Here is a 19446-nt window from a genome sequence, read left to right as displayed (position 1 = left end):
AAATTAAAATAGAAGTTCAACATTAGTCACTTACCTGTTAGTAAAATATTTTTTTGTTCACTTGTTGAAGTCTAAGCTTTGTGATCTTGCCACAAACAGCTTGCAAAAAACATAATGAGCAAAAATATAAACGCAACACTTTTGTTTTTGCTCCCATTTTTCATGAGCTGTACCCAAAGATCTAAGACTTTTTGGGCCTTTGTACAAAACGATGGTTAATTTGTGTACGTAAATTTGTTAGCGAGCACTTCTTTGCCTAGATCATCCATCCACCTCACAGGTGTGGGATATCAAGAGTATTTCCGTATCCATACCCTTGGACTTATTACGCTGTGAAAAGTTGATTTTACTGAAAAGGTTTACAGAAAATAGTTTTTTGTAAATAAGGCCACTTCGACCATGAGCGAGCCGTGTGAAATAAAAGCATAAACCCAAGGTGAATACATTTTGTAGACACTGTAGCAACACGAGTGTTTTCTTGCTGACATGTTTAGTTCCTCTGACTCAAAGTGACAGTTTAAAAGATGGTGGGGGGTTGTGTTGGACTGATCAACACGTAGCCTCGTTAACATTTGAGTCACGAGTCATCACCATCACCGCGCAGCGTGCGGTTCCTGTGGTGCGGTGGGACCCCTGGACACCCCGATGTGACTAATTACACCCAACAAGGTTCTACAAAAGATTCAAAAGTTGACTTTTTTTTCTTTTCTTCCTTTAAATGTTCTTGAAAAATAAACACGTTAAAATCAAAGCAAAGTCAGCATTTGTGGATTCGATTGGACAGGGTTTGGTTCATCAGTGGGAACTTGAGTAACGGTGACTTCATCGCAACACAGCCGGACTTCTCCACCAATCGCATCCTTTGGTTTGCTCGAGGATGAGGGGATTTAAAGATGAAGACGCCGACCACAGCAGTGACACCGCTTCGCTCTTCTTCACCAACTCATTGAGATTTCTTCGATTTAAGACATTCCTAACAGTGTTCATCACCTGACGTGAAAACACAGAATATCAGTCAAACCGCGTGGATCATATTTTTGTTGGAGATGCTTCATCCTCAGGTGTGGGTCCTCCTGGTGGTTTCGAGTTTATCTGGACTGTTGGTGCCGGGCGGCGGGGAGCAGATGACAGAAATACTTCGAGAGGACTTCATCAAAGACCAGGTGAGCTAACAAACTTAAAACGATTTTTCTAAATTCATGTTTTTTGTGTGGAATAATTTTCCATTTCAAGCAACTTGAGTTTCTTTGAATATATTTTTCTCCAACGCTCCTTCAGGCTCCGACTCGTTTGCTCTTCCTGAGGTTCGTCTCTGAGCTGATGGCGTCGAGAGGGGAGACGCTCCGCGAGCTGGAGGAAGAGGAGTTAGGAGGAGGCAGGGAGAGGCTGAGGAGACGACACCTTCGCTTCAGACAGAGAAAAGCAGGCTGCCGCAACTTCTTCTGGAAATCTTTTACCGCCTGTTAACACAAACCAGGACTGTTCAAGCCGGAGCTTTTTTTTTTCTTTCTTTCTTCTAGAACCAGCAAAATAAAATCAGATGTTCTGGTTGTAAACGGTAAAAAATGTTTTTAAAACCCGTCAGCAGTGTTCTCTGTGAAGCTCCATCCTGTCTTACGTTCTATGAAACGTTCAACATTTCAACTTCAAATTAAAGTGTCAGAAATCATCCCTGAGCCTTCGTTTTGTTTCGTGCTCTGAGCTAAGAGGAACTAAGCAACATGCGACCGACAAATCTTAACCCAATAAACTACCCGTTTGTGCTTAAACACATTTATTTAGCACAAAACGGCCTCAGATTGAATTCAATTTGTGCAGCAGGCCTCTCTCCTCTCATAGAAGCTCCCGTTTACATTTTAAAGGATAATGCAGTAAAGATGATGGATAAGCGACACAAACAGTTGATGCAGGACTTACCAACAACAGAAGCCAACAAACCATCACCTCGAATGGTTAAAAAAAAAAAAAAAAAAAAAAAAAAAAAAATCAATTTACAAAAAAAAAAAAACCCTCAAAAACTCTGAAATGTTTCAGTGTTCGTAAAACTGAACCTTTAAAGGGTAGTTCAGTGGATATGTTATTATCTTACCTGTTGTGGATAGCCTTTTGAAGTACCTCAGTTGATGAGCTAACGGCTAGTCTGAGCGAGGCCGAAAACGAAGTTAAAATTTTTACAGCAGTTCATGTTTAAATCCTACGCCGCCGCCAGCGTTACCTTACATTCACGTACCGTTCAGACTGAAACCGCTTCTCCAACAGATGAAGAACTGTTCAAACCGTTCCCACAGAGCCCCACAATTCAAAAGATCTGAACTTTCCCTTTAGGTTTAATGTGGACAAAACTGAACGGAAAAACAGTAAAACAACTTTACCAAATATTGTTTAAAACTCAGATTATGACAACTTTACCCACAAGTGCAAGAATAACTCAAATTATTTAACAATCACGGACATTTATCTGAAAATAAAACCTTTAGTGAAATGTTTTGTTTTAAACATCACCGCTTCCTAAAGTAACTTTTAATCCCTTTCACATGGGTCTCATTTCATCTTTGCTGCAGAAACTAATTTAGTTGAGCTTTGGCACAAATATAAACTCCTCGCATGGACGACATGGTGACAACACCCTGCTGACCTTTAGAGTCCAATGGTTCCCAACACTAGTCCTTGAGGAACACCATCCTGCATGTTTTAGTCGTTTCCCTGTTCCAACACACCTGATTCTGTGATTACTTCCTCATGTTCTGCAGAAGCCTGTTAATCACACATTAATTAAAATCAGGTGTTTCGGATCAGAGAAACAACTAAAACATGCAGGATGGCGTTCCTCAAGGACCAGAGTTGGGAACCCCTGATTTAGATGACAAAGCATTTGTTTTCATTACATCATCATCTTCAAAAGGACAAACTGTCAGATTTTTTTTTTTTTTTTTGTCGAGCTTCAGTTGCAGAAATCGTTTTATGAGCTAAATAACTAAACGTGACACCGTTAGGAGAAACTAATCTTGTTAAGTGTTCAGAAATGCTAAATCATGTTAGCTAAACATTCTTTTTTGTCTACATTTGTCTTTCTGAGGCGACTTCACTGTAGATTTCACAGCTCGAAACTCTTCAAAACCATTTCAAACCAACCCATTGTGTTTCTGTACAGTCACAGTATTCGGTTAGGTTCTGCGCTTTTAATTTGAAAACCGTGAGGCAGCTCAGATCTCTGATAAGTGATTTACGAAAATAGTTCCATTCTTTTTTTTTGTTTGTTTGGAAACATTTTACACAAGTCCGTCAAAATTATTGGGTCCAAAAAAGAAAGGAAAAGAAACTAAAAATCAGTGTTTAGTTTTAAAAACTGTAAACGTTCAGCTTGATTGTGACAATAAAGTGAGATATGATCAGTACCGGAGTGGAGCCGTGGAAAAAGGAGCCCGAGCTGCCTGCAGGTCAGGCCACGGTCGTACTAATACTGAGAAACATGATTAATGACGTACCGAAAATGCAGGAAGTGAAGGTGACGTGGGGAAAACGTTAAAGGGAAATACAGCGGTGACGTGCTCTGACTGCAACCCAACGCTCGACGTTCCCAGTTTATACTTGGAAACAAAAAGGGGGAAACAGTCTGAAGAAAGCAGAGGCGTGCCGTCCGTGATGCTTTGGGTTTGTGCGACAACGTTAGCAGTCGGTGGAGATTTTGGCCGACAGGTCCTGGATGCGGCGAGCGCTGCAGCTCTTACACAAGATGTGGCCGTCCAGCGGGTAACAGCCTCGCCCTTCGCCTTCAGACGACAGCAGGAGGCCACACTCCTGATGAACACAGACATTTGAGTCACATTAGCTTAACGACGCAGCAAACAGGTGAATAAATGCAGCTAATGAAAGGCTTTCAGCTTGAACATCGTTCTGACACTTGGAGCGCTGTGCTCAGACTATTTTCATTCTAGGGCCGAGTTGATCTTTAGTTGGTTCTAAAGTTCAAATTTACCTTCAAATGTACAAAAACACACAACAGCTTCCACCGAGTCATTACTTAGTAAACAAAAAACAGCTACAAGGGACAAGCTGCGAGTGGAAAAACAAGTCCACGCCATGAACCAACTGGTTGTAGAACCTTATATAAATATTAAACCATTAGTTGTTTTCTGCCCATTTGTCTCTCTTATGGTTGTGGAGGAATATTTTTGCCCACTCTTCTTTACAGCGTTGTTTCAGTTCTTTGATGTTTCCAGACGTTAGCTTCTGCTCGGCTCTCTTCAGGTCCCACCACAACATTTCAGTCTGGACTTTGATTATTTTCTTTTTGAGCCATTCTGTTGTAGATTAGCTGCTGTTTGGGGTCACTGTTCTGTTTTTAAAGAATCCTTTGTTCTACAGAGGAGCTCATTGTGGACTCTATGACTCCAAAGGTCCTAAAGCTGCAAAACAAGCCCAGATCATCAGACTTCCACCACCGTGTTTGACAGTTGGCGTGTTTTTTTATTTTTATTTTTGCACCAATTTCCTGTTTGTTTTTTACGGTGCATTATGGGTAAACCTGTAGTTTGGTTTCATTTGTCCAAAGGACATTGTTCCAGACATCTTGTGCTTCATTCAGAGGAAACTTTATGAATCTGATCTATGATCACCGTGAGGTTTTCTCCTGGCACCCTTCCAGGTCAATTGAACTTGTTCAGTTTTTTTTTATTTTTTTAATCTGTCCCTTTGAACCTGCTAACTGAACCCTGCAGAGATGAAGCTGTTTTGTTCTTCTTTTTTAAATTCTCTGAGCACAGTCTGATGTTGACTGCTGGAAAGATTGGCAGCCATCTTTAACATTTTCCACTTGTGAATAATCTTTTGTTCTACAGGTGATCCCACTGATGATGATCAGTGAGTTCATCAATACATCTGATCAGCAGCTGAAGATGAACTTCTTGACTCCTGTTGAAGCAGCTCAGAGTTTCACACACAGCTTTTATTTTCTTGGTCCGTTCCGTTGTGTGTTTTTGTACGCTTGAGGTTGGATGTGAACAGATTTATAAGCTGGTAAAAAACAAATCATTTTACGTCCTCGTTCATAAAAACCTGAGAATTAGAGGGGGTGGATTTTCTTCCCTTGTTACTTATATTTTGTACTTTTCAAAGTTTCTAAATTGTAACTTTTGTTTTTAGAGTTAGAAAACCAAACCTCACCTCACAAACGTAACAGTTGACATGAAAACTGCGGTCCAAAGCTACAATCCTGACGGTTTCCTCCTGCCCCGGTTCGGGCATGATGGGCTCGCCACAGACCGAGCAGCGTGGTGCGTACTTCCTGTCAGGGACGAGCATCAACCCTCAGTTAGTCGTAACTAAAGAAAACCTCCAGCTGCTGAGCGATTGTGTTTAAGTACCGATGAAAGTCATCTATGCAGTGGATCTGAGACGTGGCGTCCACAGTGAAGGGCACCCCGTCCAGGCAGCAGTTACAGACCACGCAGGTGAAGCAGCGGGGGTGGTAGGCTTTCCCCATGGCCCGCAGGATCCGGTCCAGGATGGGCTTTGAGCACTTTGAACAGCGCTCCAACGTACTCTGGACACAAACAGTTGTACAAGATAGAACTAAAGAAATTACATTTCCTGTGAAGATGCAGTGTGGATGCTTAGAGCTGAAGAATTTGCAGAAAAACAGCTGAAGTTCGCTAAAAAGACATGTTGATTTATAGCTGAAATGAAAGAACAACCCTTAATTAGCAGAAGATTAACAGACAGAACACATTTAAGTTGAATTTGGTTTAAATAAGCAGAAATTAGCACAAAAATTGGGAAATTAGCTAAAAAAAAGGCTGAAATTAGCAAAAAATAGCTGAAAAGGCAGAAAGAAGCTTAAACTACTAGAAGGAAGTAGAATGAGCTAAAATGAGCTAAAAATGTGGACTTAGTTGAAAAGGCTAAAGATAGCATAAAAACAGCTAAATAGTAGCTGAAATATCAGAAAAAGCTGAAATGAGCATAACAAGCTGGAATTACCATAAAGAAGGTAATTAGGTTGAAAGTAGCAAAAATTACCATGAAAAACTTGAATTTATCCGAAAACAGCTGAAATTAGCTAAAAAGATAGCTGAAAAGGTAGAACAAGCTGAAATTAGCAGAAGAAAGCAAAAATAACACGCGTTTGCCCATTTAGGCTGAAAGAAGCAGAAATGAGCACAAAAAGTGAAAACTATCTGAAAAACGCCGAAATTAGCAACAACCCAAAAAAAAACCCAGCTGAAATAGCTAAAAAATCATAAAGAAGCTTAAATTACCAACAGGAAGTGGAGAGAGCTTATTTTTAGCTAAATTAGGCTGGAAAAAGTTGAAATGAGTGCAAAAAATGTGGAATTAGCTGAAAAAGCTAAAATTGGCATAAAAACTGCTCAACAGTAGCTGAAATAGCAGAAAAAGCTGAAACTAGCAGAAAGTTCTTTTTTCATTCATTCATTCAATCTTTCTTTATACTGGTTAGTCTCATTGAGCTTCTGGGACTCATTTACAAGATAGAAGCACAAAAATATAGTTAGCAGACAAAAGCTGAAAGGAGCACAAAACAGCTGAAAAACAGCTGAAAGTATCTGGGAAAAAGTTCAACTTTGCACAAAGAAGCTGAAAGAAGCTGAAGCAGAACAAAATGTGAAAGGAGCAGTAAAAGGTTGTAAACACATCTAAAGATTTAAAGGATGGAAAACGATCTCAATTCATTTCCTATGAGAAAAAAGGGTCAGAAAAGGCTAAATATTTCAAAAAGCCAAAGTTGCACCAATACCAGAAGTAATGGCAGGATTGTCCTGAAAGAGCTGAATGTTTTGATATATGATTTGTTGAAATAGCACAAAAGTTGTGGAACGAGAAAGATGCTGAAAAACGTACGTAAGAAAAATGGACGACAGCAGTGTGAATGCTTCAGAAACCTTCACGGCACTAATGTTGAAACTGTGATCTCATTTAAACAGACTGTGTGTTTCAGCTCCTCCACTTACAATGTAACAGCTCTCACAGTAACTCTTCTTGTCCAGAGCGTAGAACGGCTGCCCTCGGAGACGTGCGTGGCACGTGATGCACGTGAAACACTCCACGTGGAACACCTGCTCCATCGCAATGCAGCCACTGCCGTCACCGACGACGTTATCCCCACAGCGAGCGCAGCGGCCTGAGCGCAGACACATCGGTGGAGAACATTAAAAACCTGATGTTCTTCTTCACAAACCCACACGGCTCAGTTCACTGCTCCGATGGAGTCTGCCCTACCAAAGTAGTCGTCCGCAGGGGGGTGGTTCATGTCGTACACCAGCTTCTTGGTGAGACGATCCAGCTCTTCCTCGGGCCTCGACGTTGCTGCCCCCTGCTGGGAGAAAGAGGAAACAAGCAACAAGTTGGAAACTGAAAAATGAGATAAAACGATTTTAGTTTCATGACACAAGTAGATATGAAAATATTCCACCGTGTTCTGACAGTCGATGCATGTTTGTGTCTCTACCTTGCTGGACTGATAAAACGCCGTCTGCACCGAACCCATCTGAGTTTTTTCCATCCCTCTCTTTGGCAGTGCGACCTGGTTACCTCGCCCCCCTGACCCCATACCACTGCCCTTGTACCCCCCCTCAGAGTGCATCTCCTGAACTTGTGAGCTGGGGTGTGAGGGGTACCAGCCCTGCAGACCGGTCTGAGTTTGGGCTGGGGGTCGTGACGTGTGTTGGCGAGGAGGGGGAGGGGTATAGGCTTGCTCTGCCTGCCTGCCGGTCTGGGAGTAGGTGACGGGCTGCGCCGTCTTGACCTGTACACTGAACCGAGGCCCGGTGGGGGTGGAGGCGGTGGTGTAGGAGGCCGGGACGGGCTGGGGGTAGGCTTTATGGCTGGAAGAGGAGTAGTAGTCCTGCTGGTGGGAGTACTGAGGGCTCTGGTGCTCGTCGGGGTAGGGAGGGGCCGGGCGGTATTGGCTCTGGGGGTGAGAGTTGTAGCTGATGGAAGTCCGGCCCTGAGGGGGGGCGGAGCTCTGGTGATTGTAATGATCCCCTGAGATGTATTTGTTGTAAGGCACGTTGTCGTAGAGCTGCGGAGCGACAGATTATTACAGTCCAACTTTAGAACTGATTTTAAACACTTTTGATCTTCAACTGTAAACTCGTTTATTCAAACCTGAGTGCTGGAGTCCGGGGGCTGGCTGTCCAGATCAGCCAACATGCTGGTGAGGGAGTCGATTTCAGCATCGATCTTAGAGTGGTAGCCAACCGGCTTCTCAGGACCGCGGTGCTAACAGAACAAAAACAAACTAGAGGAATTACAGTTCCTACAAAAATGAAATGCTTACTGCAGAAGAACTTGCTGAAAACACAGCTGAAATTGGCTAAAAACATGTTGAAAAGTAGCTGAAATAGAAGAATAAGCCTAAATTAGCAGAAGAAAGCAGAAAGAAATAACACATATTTGCTTAATTTTGTTTACATAAGCAGAAATTAGCACAAAAATTAGGAAGTTAGCTTAAAAAAAGGCTGAAATTAGCAAAAAAAATGAATACCTGAAAAATACCAGTAGTTGAAAAGGCTTGAAAGAAGCCTAACACTACCAGATGGAAGCGGAAAGAGCTGAAATGAGCTAAAAAAAATGTGCAATTAACTGAAAAAACTGAAACTAGCATCAAAACAGCTAAATAGTAGCTGAAAGAGCAGAAAAAGTTGAAACTAGCAGACAAAAGCTGAAAGGAGAGTAACAAGCTTAAATAAGCATAAAGAAGTTAATTAGGCTGAAAGTAGCAGAAATTAACAGGAAAAACTTGAATGTATCTGAAAACTGTTGAAATTAGCTAAAAAATGCTAAACAGTAGCCGAAAAGGTAGAACAAGCTTAAATTAGCAGAAGAAAGCAGAAAGAACATGTCTGCCCAACGAAGAAGCAGAAATCAGCACAAAAAAGTAGAAATTATCTGAAAAAAAATCTGAATTAGCAAAAAATAAAAAGCATCTGAAAAGTAGCTAAAAAGGTAGAAAGAAGCTTAAATTGCTAGAAGGAAGTGGAGAGAGCATATTTTTGCTGAATTAAGATGAAAAAAGTTTAAATTATTGCAAAAAAAATGTGGAATTAGATGAAAAAATTGAAATAAGCATAAAAATGGCTAAATAGTGAATGAAATAGCAGAAACAGTTGAAACTTGCAGAAATAAGTTGAAAGGAGCATTAAAAGCATAAATTAGCAGAAATAAGTTAGAAGCACAAAAAAGATTTTTTTGTTAGAAAGAATCTGAAAGGAGCACAAAACAGCTGAAAAAAAAAAAGGTTGAAATTAGCTAAAAGTAGCTTAAGTTTAAATTTATAGAAGGAAGCTGAAAGAAGCTGAACCAGAACAAAATGTGAAAGGAGCAGTAAAAGGTTGTAAACACATCGAAAGATTTGAAGGAGGTAAAATGAGCTCAATTCATTTACTATGAGGAAAAAAGTGTCAGAAAAGGCTAAATATTTCAAAAAGCTAAAGTTGCACCAATACCAAAAGACTTGGTAGGATTGTCCTGAAAGAGCTGAATGTTTTGATATCAAGGTTTCTTTATTGGCATTCTCAAGCTTGTTCTACCTGTTCAGCTACCTTTTTAACATTTTCTAGCTAATTTTGGCTGTTTGCAGATAAATTACAATTTTTTTTGTGGTAATTTCTGCTATAAGTCTAAACTTCTTTATGGTAATTTCAGCTTGTTATACTCCTTTCAGCTTAATTATGCTAGTTTCAGCTTTTTCTGCTATTTCAGCTACTATTTAGCTGTTTTTATGCTAAACGTAGCTTTTTCAGCCAATTCCACATTTTTAGCTCATTTCAGCTCTTTCCACTTCATTCCGGTACTTTAAGCTTCTTTCTGCCTGTTCAGCTACTTTTCAGCTATTTTTTTGGTTGCTAATTTTAGCTTTTTTTTTTTTTTTGCTAATTTCCTAATTTTTGTGTTTATTTCTGCTTATTTAAATCTATTTCAGTAAATATGCAATCTTTCTGCTTTCTTCTATTTTAGGCTTGTTCTTCCATTTCAGCATTTTTTTTGTGTGCAAATTTCAGCTGCTTCTCAGCAAGTTCTTCAGCAATGAGCATTCACACTGCATTTATTATCGTCGTCGTCGTCGTCGTCGTCGTCGTTGTTGTTATTGTTGTTATTATTAATATTTTTATTATTATTCACCATGTTGTTTAGAAAAAGCAGTGACATTAAATGTGCTGTAGCGATGATTTAGAAGCAGAAGTGCTTCGGGTAGAAAAAGGTTCAAATGGAGAGTTCTGCCTGAAGATGTGTTTTTCTATATTTAATTGAAATGTACAGGATGTTCACCCACCACCAGCTCGTAGCTCTCCATGTGAGGACTCCAGCTGCGATCCTCCGAGGGGCCGCGGGGAGGAGAGTAATAACGATCACCTGACGAATGATGAACGGGCCCACCTGTGGTTCATCAAACAAATACTGTAAACATCTGTCCATCATGGCGCGAACCATTTAAGAAGCGACACATTCAGACAATTAAAGTATCAATTTAAGTATAAAGTATTTCTACAGTCAGTCTGTTGAGGTCAGAGCCAAACATGCTTCAGATAAACTAATAAACTCACTACGCCGTAAATTTGATTATAAATTTAAAATGTGACCCCTGAATGAGCTCAGAATGGAGGGATCGAAATAAGAAAATACTGATTTTAGCCATAATCAAAATTTGCATATAAACGAGTTCATAAAGACGACGTCTAGCTATTCTGGTAAATAAATACGTGTATTATCTTACTAATATACCTTTAAAGTTTTCCAACTTCAGAAATAATCCTTTTACAACTAATCTCTTTAATTTCCTTTGAAACTGACCATTATTCTGTTATTATTCTATAGCTCAGGAAATCCCTTCGTATAATGTTTGACGTCATTGTGAAACTTGAGATATCGTTAACAAATCTAGCTTCCTGCCGGGTGATAAATCTCCAAATTTCAACAAACTACACATTTTGAAGCTTTTACGATGAAAAAATGAATTCAATTCAATTCAAAAATACTTTATTAACTGCGAAGGGAAATTAATTCTTGTTGTAGCTCATCATCCTGGTTTCATTAGAGTTGTTATAGATGCTGTCTGCAGGCAGGAAGAATCTGCAGCAGTCCGTCCCACAGCGGATCCCAAGAAACTGGCTGCAGATGCCGATTCATCCACCTGGACCCAGCAGACCTCTCGGTCCTCTTGGGTAGCAAGACTGCCTGAATACCGGACAGAACTCCTCCCCGAGCGATGGCCACTCCTCCCAGCAGCCTGCTGAGCCCCTCGTGTCCTGTCGGATGGAACTGCAGGTGTCGAGGGACGATCCTGGTCCTCCCACTGTCACAAGCCACGTTTTCTGCCAGCTCCAGGATCTCAGCGGTCAGCTACTTGAGCACTGCTGCCAGATAGATGGGAATGCATCCACGGCACCTCCTTTTCAACTCATCTGGGATTTGGAGCTGTAGCTGAGGTGTTATTTGAGCTTTTGAGATGTTAATCAGCAGCTCCCAGTTGTAGAAAACCACCTTGTTGTCATGGTTACGCATCATAACAAATGTCCAAAAGTACAAAGGTTTCAGTAAAAAATCCTTCTAGCTGCACAACATCTGATACCAGAGGAAGTAATCATCCAGAAAAAAAATATTTCCATCCAGAAAAAGCAATTTACATCCAGAAAAAGAGGAATTAAGTTTTCAAAAGCAAATTTTCAGAATGAATGTCACAGAGCTACTCCAACATGCAGCCACCCCGAGCGGCGCAATTCTAGAACATAACTCAACATTTAAAAATTTCCCCGTGACTCATATTGCTCACACGGGTCTAATTTATCTTTAAGAGGCTTCCTGTGGCCCATCCAGCCACAGAAAAAAATGAAACATCTTAGAGCTTAATCTTTTCTATCTTTTATCAATGTTTGTAAACTCCCGATCCTAATGTTCGGTACTTGTTTTGTATCAAAGGACAGAAATCGCCTCAAACTGGTCTGAGATTCAAACAGTTCAAGACCAAAGAGTTACTTACTAAAACAGTCTGCTCTTAATGAGTTCTATTTTTCCTGCACTCAAAACAGCACTGGCAAAAGAAAGCTTTGTCAAACTCAGTACTGAAGACTGATGTTCTGAGCATGTGCAATTTTTCAGCACCAATGAGGAGATTCCTAAAGAGCTCTGATGTGAATTACAGGTTGATGCACCTCTCATGACCTTGGCTGGATATTTTCTCTCCCAGTTTCTTAAAGACCTGATGTTGAGACGCTGTTCATCAGCTAAAGGTAGTTTTGAGACATGTCCTCCACGTGTCACTTGTCCTAATGTTTTAGATGGCCGATCTGCTGCAGCCATATCCCACAGCGCTCTCCGAGGTCAGCAGACCAGATGATTTTATTGGTTCCAGTTTGTTTTAAGCTCAGAGGTGACAGGGCTTTCTCTGCTGCAGGTCCAAAACCGTGGAATGACTTACCACTGCATGTCAGACAGACTCTCTCTCTCTCACTGTTTTTAAGTCTAGTTTGAAAACTCTCTTTTATTCCAAGGCTTCTGTGAGTAGCTTTTTACTTGTCCGTATTCTATAACGTTAATCAATTAGTTCTTATATTTATCTATTTGCATCTACAGTATGTGTTTATCCTGTGTCCTTTGCTTGTTTTGTTTTTGCTGTACAGCACTTTGCTTGGCCTTGTTGCCGTTTTAAGTACTTTATAAATAAAGTTGTTTAGTATGCCGTCACAGTCTGGTACTACACCTGGACAGTAAATGAGCGACAAAGCAGCAAAGGTTAAAAATAAGTCTTTAAAATAACTTCAAGAAGCCTTTGAACTACTGATTGAGACAAATTAAAAATACTAGAAAGTCTGGCTGCTTGGAGGCAAAGTATAAGTAAAATGGGACGGTTTACCATTTTCTTGCAGTACTATTCACTTGAATTACGTCAGGAAGGGATTTCTTACACGCAGCACAAAGAAAAGGAAGTTATGACTCATGGGCTAATATTTCAAACGGCCAAACATAAAGAACAATAATGGTTTAGAAGCTGCAGAATATTGTCTGCTATCAGCCGTTTGTTGCTGGTTAAAAACATCGACAGAAGATATTGTCCTCACAGTTCCCAGTTTCACTTCCTGCTCGGGTCAAACAGAGTTCCTTATAGGAAGTTCCTCTTTTATCATAGTTACAATAAAATGGGTAAAGTCAGAGTTATTTATGACGCCCAGAGGACGTTACAGCTTCACTCCTCTCCCACAGCCCATGACCCCCTCACCTGTGGGTCCAGCTGCCATGTATCTGTTGCTCATCCCTCCTCCATTCTGATCATAGTGACCATATTTTGCTCTGAAGTCAGGCGTGCCCTTCTTGTTGGGGGCTTGGTAGATGGCTGCCCCAGCAGGGTAGGACATCTGGGGGACGGTTCGTTCGGGGCTGTCCAGAGTTCGTGGTGGCAGCCAGGTGGGACCGGACATGGCAGGTTTCTGGGATCAAACAATACAATATATCTGTTGACAATACACATCGTACACCGTGCAAACACAGCTGTGCGGTAACCATTGGCAACCGTGGGATGCTTCAGAGTTGGTTTCCTATGGCAACAGGAGGACGCACGTGTTGAACAATGAGGGCTTCGAGTGGAGGAGGAAAAGAGCAACGGTTCCAACGCTCGGGAGTTTCCAGCGCGCTCCAAAACATGAGCGAGTGTGTTTGAGTGCGACTTGGAGACAAAAACAATCACACAACAGCTCTACAGCACACGCACACAGGTGCCTCACTACAATAGTAATTGTGCGAAGTGTTTACACACCCAGAGGTTACATTTCCAAACGAAGCTGGGACAAAAACAGAAGAGGAAACGTTGAGCGATGATATTTGTCTGTATACATGCGAACACCTGGCTCGTAACAATATATGACGACGCTGAACGCCCACAGCTGTGAGCTTAAAGTGCTGACTCGCATCTGAAAGGCCTCAGGATTCCACCGCTATACAAGAAATATGTGTTTAAAAACAATTAACATAAAGCGTTTTATCCTGACGCATGCTCAATAATCCAGGTAGAAAAATCTGACAAAGTTAAGTCAGGAAGAAGTCTTTCGGATGAAAGACGAAACGTTTCTACAATTTTTGTAATTTTTAACTGAACCCATCCAGAGGACCTGACTTTATTTTTTTTTTTTTAGATAAAGCGTTTTAATTTATTTCACAAATCTAGATGAGAAGGAAGCAGAGATTAATAAATCAACTAGCTCATAGCTGAATGGAGTTCAGCTTGATTGATGACTGGTCAATCGAACACTCACATTATTTATTTTTCCTGGTCAGTGAACATGAAGCCAGAATCTAACTGGGCTGCAACAGCTGGCATCTAGTTCGTAAAGAGCATTTAAGAGGAAGTCTCTGAAATGTTGTTGCAGAACATTTGCATGAGTTGCTGTGCGAGTTGCCGTGCGAGTTGCAACGGCACATTCTTTTCTCTTTAATTTGGAACTTGTCCAAAAAATTACTATTCTCAAAATGTTAAAGTTCATGCTCAATAATCCAGGTAAAAAAATCCAACGAAGTTCAGTCAGCTCATCTGGATGGTTTCTTATTTTGTTGAGACATTTCGTCCTTCATCCAAAGGGCTTCATCAGTCCAAGGATTCACAACAAACGCAGTCCCACAAGCAGCAATAGTGGACCAACCAGTTTGCTGGTGGTGTTGAATTATTGAGCATGAACTCTGATGTTTTTAACCACTTTGGCTACGGCTGCCTCAGAGGAGTCGACAGGGGAGAGGCCCCAGAAACCATCTTATCACCAGCAAAATGGTTCGTCCACATGCGAGAATGCTGCTGGTGGGTTTGTTGTGGCTCCTTGGACTGATGAAGTCCTTTGGATGAAGGACGAGACGTCTCAACAAAAAAAGAAACCGTCCAGATGACCTGACTGAACTTTGTTGGATATTCTCAAAATAGTTACCTGAGGCATCTCAAACCCGACTGTTTACTTCCTGTAAATTCTGGAGCTCCATTACTGTATTTTGACACCGACAGAGGAACTCTCCTACGACACAAAACATCAGCAGCTACAGCCCTGGATGCCCACATCTAAAAACACAACAACAAAACATAAAACTGGTCCACATTCAGATTTATTTAGTCCAAAACAGTACTTTCATAAATTAAATCGTAAACATGGGGGCAACAGCCAAGGTGCGTACGAAGCAAAACAAGTTGGGAACAAAATAACGTGCACGGTCTTGAAAACAGTTTTTAAAGCCGTAGTGAAAGTAGGTCAGGATTTTCAAAAGATGGTCGCACACGATGTGGCCACACGGCTCACTGGTCGCATTCAAAATTCAATGAGTGTGCTGGAAAAGTCATCTGTTTTCTCTTCACTTCGAGTCACCGACTAGTCTCGAACAGCCGCAGCCCAGAGATACAGTGGTCCCTCACTTATCGCAGGGTTACGCTCCAGAGACCCCGATGGTAAGTGAAAATCCACAAAGTAGCGGCAATATATTTATTTTATTACTTATATAGGATTAAGGCTTTATAAACCTTTCCCATTCGCTATAAACACTTCAGTGTTTCCCCTATCATTATACAACCAGGGTGCTCCACCGTGTCAACAGAACTGAGCACCCCCCTCCAACAACTGTCAGCACTGATGTAGCGCTAAGCTAGCAGCGCGCAATACAGATCCATCTATCCATTATCTTTACCCACTTCTTCCTTTTTGGGTCACAGGGGTCACTGGAGCCCATGTCCAATTATCACTGTGCGAGAGGCTGGGTACACCCTGGACAGGTCTCCAGTCCATCTCAGGGCCACATCGAGACAAACAACCATTCACTCTCACCTAGGGACAATTTAGAGTTACCAATCAGTCTAAAACGCATGTTTTTGGTTTGTGGTCGGAAACCGGAGTACCCGGGGAAATCCCACGCATGCACAGAGAGAACATGTAAACGCCACGCAGAAAGGTCCCTGGCCGGGATTTGAACCAGAGCGACCTGCTCGCTGAGAGGCGGCAGCTCTACCAACTGCGCCACCATGCTGCCCGCACAATACAGACGCGCTAGCTAAAAAGCTACAGAGGTAGCACTCCATTTCCCTCACGCCAAGCAGTCGCAAGCTACTCTTAAAAAAAACACAATATTTTATGTCATGAAATGAGGAAAAAAATTACAAACCTAAAAGTTACTTTATTTTCTAGAAATCACTCTTATTCGTCTAAACATCCATCATGACAGAGTTTTATTGTTGGACTAATCCTATCAGCTGATACGAACCCCAAACAGACTGAACTAGAGTCGAGCCATGCAAAACCAAATGGAGGTCCTGTCTGTGCAGAAATTAAAAACCCACTCACACTGATTGGATGTGGTTGTGTAATCATCCCCCAGGCTAAGAGGATTAGAATGACAGACGAGAGGTTGATGTAGCTGCGTGTTGAAGAATTTTCAACCAGGAACATTTTTAACCTTTCACTTCGTTGTTATAACTTCCTGTTTGTAAGGCTGCTGTCAACATTAAGCCCAACTAAGTTCAGGATTTGTTTATTTATTTTCCAGACTGAGTTCATACGGGGATAGAGTCCATCTCCTCCACTGTGGTTCTGACTGAAACAAGCATCTGTCTGAATGCAAATGAGCACACACTTAAATCCGGGGCGGTCCGGGCTGAGAAATTAATCTCTACGGTTTCATCTCCTCGCGCCTGGTTGTCATGCCACCTGCATAACCGCGCTCACACGTTTATCTTTCAGATCAGATGCGACTCCTGACAAAATAACTCGTGTCAAGTTCTGAAATGAGTAAAGCGAACGACGAGCATCGAGTCAGAAAGAATAAAACAAAGAGGAGAGAGTAAATTTAAATAAAGCAAAATAATAAGAAAAAAAAAAAACATGGAAGTTGTTGCGAATCTGAGTTTTACACCCAGCTTCTTCATTAGGAGATCATCCAACTGTCTTTCTGTGTTTGTTAGCAAAATATCTAATGAACCACTGGACAGACTTCAACAAACTCAGAAATTAATTGGACACGCATCTATGATTAACCTTTGAAGTCAAACCAAATTTGGATGGCTGTCGCAGCTGACTTCAGCAAACAACAAATGGCTCCATCGTTGTCAGTTTTACAGATATTGAGCTAAAACCTGGTGTGGTAGTAGCTGAGATTCATTCCCAACACATGCGCTGAGCACTAACAGATCACACGAGCACTTTGTTTAAAACTTTGGCTTGTAAGGCCACGTATGATACCAAGGAATGCTTGTTTCATTTTTTTAATGTTTAAGACACAACAATACTTTTATTTTGAAGGTGAGTGGGCTGAGGTGGCTAAATTTATCAGCAATGTTTAGTATAAGTAAAATAACAAAAAGTACTTATTTGTAGCGCCATGGCAGCCAGTTGAAAAACGTTAAAAAAAAAGCTCCTAAACATTACTTTACATGTAAATTTAAGAGCTTCCTACCTGTTCACAGTGTCAGCGGTTTTACAGTCCTCTGCCTTTGGGTTTCATCTACACAAAAAAAAGTAAAATGGTTAAAACAAGAAGCAAATGGACAAACATTTTAACATTTTCATTTTCAGCAGCATCATGTTGTAAAAATGAACAAGGAAACAAACTGTGTAGCTGTTTCAGAGTCTAAATCTGTCCGAGACACACTTCGGCCATAAAATAATCAATAATGAGGGTAAAGTAGCCACAATTAGCTTTAATAACAGGCTTGTTTACTTGTTTGTTAGCATGTTGTGAGATCGAGCGAAGCCTTTCCTGGAGGGGGAGCTTTTTTCGGCACAACACCGGGGCTAACTTTCAACACACGACCGAAGCGATGCGGTAAACCGACGCCTACCGTCCGAAAAGAGCCGAACAAACACGACCTACTCGACTATTTAAACGTCGGAGCGAGAGCGAAAGTTGACCCGAAGACGCCCCGTTTCCTCCGAGCCGTCGTTTACCTACTTTCGTCGCGGATCCAAAGGCCTTTCTAGCAAGGGAGACAGCAGCAGCGGCTCCTCGCGCTGCATTCCCAGCGCGTGACGTAGCAGGGTGCGCGCCAGGGCGCGGGCACGAGAGGGGGCGTTTGGAGACGGAGGAGGGTTAAAGAAAAAGATTTATCTTCCTTTAAATGAAAAAAAAAAATCCCTGTAAATTTATTCTGTATTACTATTCGTACAGTATGCAACATATACTATGGAGGACGCCATGTCAAGGTGCAGTTGTAGACAGGAGTGTGTCTGGTTTGGGAACCTCAGGGTCTTGTTTCTGCTTTATGCAGATGATGTGGTTCTGGTGGCGACTTCGAGCCAAGACCCTCAGCGTGGACTGAAGTGGTTCATAGCCAAGTGTGAAGCAGCTTGAGGGAGTATTAAGTATTGCATTGGGTGGAGGGGTTCAAGTATCTGGGCTTCTTGTTCACAATGATGGAATCGCCAGATTGTGGCCTCGTCCTCAGTAATGAGGGTGTTGTTTCAGTCAGTTGTTGTGAAGAAAGAGCGGACTCGAAAAGCAAAGTGTTCGATTTACTGCTTTGTCTATTCATTCAGCCTTTATTTATACAGGTTAGTCTCAATGAGCCACAAGAGAGACCTGTTTTAAACAAAGAACACAGAAGAGGTACAGACAACAATAGGCAATCATATAAAAGCACATAAAATGAAAAGTACATAGAAAAAATGATATAAAAACTAAACAAAAACAGCTACATTATAAAACAATGTAAAATACTAAAAACAGGAACACGTCTGCAATGGTTTTTGCCATGAACTTAGAGTGGTCAAGATCGACAACTTCAGATCTGAGATTTTATTTTTTTTTTTTAACTTGCATTTTATGTTTTACTAATGAATGTTTTGTTGTAAATATTTTAATACTATTGTTACAGTTTTTAAGACCGTGTTGCTGTATTTAAATATTGTCCAGGACATCCTTGTAAAAGAGAATGATGATCTCAATGGATTTTTTCCTGGCAAAATAAAGTAAAGAAAAATCTTCTGTTACGAATTTCCAGGACATGTGAAGACCCCATCTTCCCACATTTAAGCCGGCCATTGCTCGTTCACAAATTTTCTGCGGACCCCTCTCCTTTTCAGAGTCAGAGTCAGAGTTTCTTTATTGTCATTCGCGCCTCATGTGGTACATGTGGTGGAGCGAAATTATGTACACAGGGTCCCAGTTACATCCAACAATAAAATGTATAAGAAAAACAGTAATAACATCTAAGATATGAACTAAGAAAAACATCAACTAAATATACACTAAGCACTCATAACATAAAACATTGAACATCAGCACAAACATGAACATGAGTCTGTGAGCAGATGTGCACGCATGAACACATCAACATTGAAACAGATCAGCAGCAACATGAAACAGATCAGCAGCAACATGATATGGTTTTTCACAGTGATTATTCTAGTTAGATATTCATGAGTCTAACAGCCTCAGGGTAGAAGCTGTTCCTCAGTCTAGTGGTTCTACACTTAATGC

The 19446-nt window shown here is 41.2% G+C and overlaps 2 protein-coding genes across 4 annotated transcripts; one reads left to right on the top strand and one right to left on the bottom strand.

Annotated features, from left to right (window-relative positions):
- Positions 1–1046: 1046 nt before the first annotated feature.
- On the top strand, positions 1047–1467 carry sst5 (somatostatin 5). The gene is made up of 2 exons (XM_037698286.1): positions 1047–1163; positions 1279–1467. The coding sequence occupies exons 1-2, from the start codon at positions 1047–1049 to the stop codon at positions 1465–1467; spliced, it is 306 nt and encodes a 101-aa protein (XP_037554214.1).
- A 1414-nt stretch (positions 1468–2881) lies between these two features.
- trip6 (thyroid hormone receptor interactor 6) lies at positions 2882–18028 on the bottom strand. 3 transcript variants are annotated; one of them, XM_037676337.1, is made up of 11 exons: positions 17920–18028; positions 17425–17472; positions 13232–13439; positions 10292–10395; positions 8125–8238; positions 7466–8038; positions 7237–7333; positions 6969–7138; positions 5364–5542; positions 5164–5284; positions 2882–3798 (listed from the first exon to the last, which is right to left on the bottom strand). In XM_037676337.1, exons 3-11 carry the CDS (start codon positions 13428–13430, stop codon positions 3667–3669), a joined length of 1689 nt encoding a protein of 562 aa, XP_037532265.1. In that variant the 5' UTR covers positions 13431–13439; positions 17425–17472; positions 17920–18028; the 3' UTR covers positions 2882–3666. The 3 variants fall into 3 exon arrangements, with proteins under 3 accessions (XP_037532265.1, XP_037532281.1, XP_037532273.1); XM_037676353.1 differs by having other exon boundaries at positions 7237–7330; XM_037676345.1 differs by lacking the exon at positions 17920–18028 and adding an exon at positions 17689–17784.
- Between the last annotated feature and the right edge of the window lie 1418 nt (positions 18029–19446).

Source organism: Nematolebias whitei, chromosome 1 (assembly GCF_014905685.2).
Source record: "Nematolebias whitei isolate Nwh7 chromosome 1, NemWhi1, whole genome shotgun sequence".
In the NCBI taxonomy this organism is placed as follows: domain Eukaryota; kingdom Metazoa; phylum Chordata; class Actinopteri; order Cyprinodontiformes; family Rivulidae; genus Nematolebias; species Nematolebias whitei.
The sequence above is the reverse complement of the archived record's forward strand: the minus strand, read 5'-3'. Positions and strand labels throughout refer to the sequence as shown.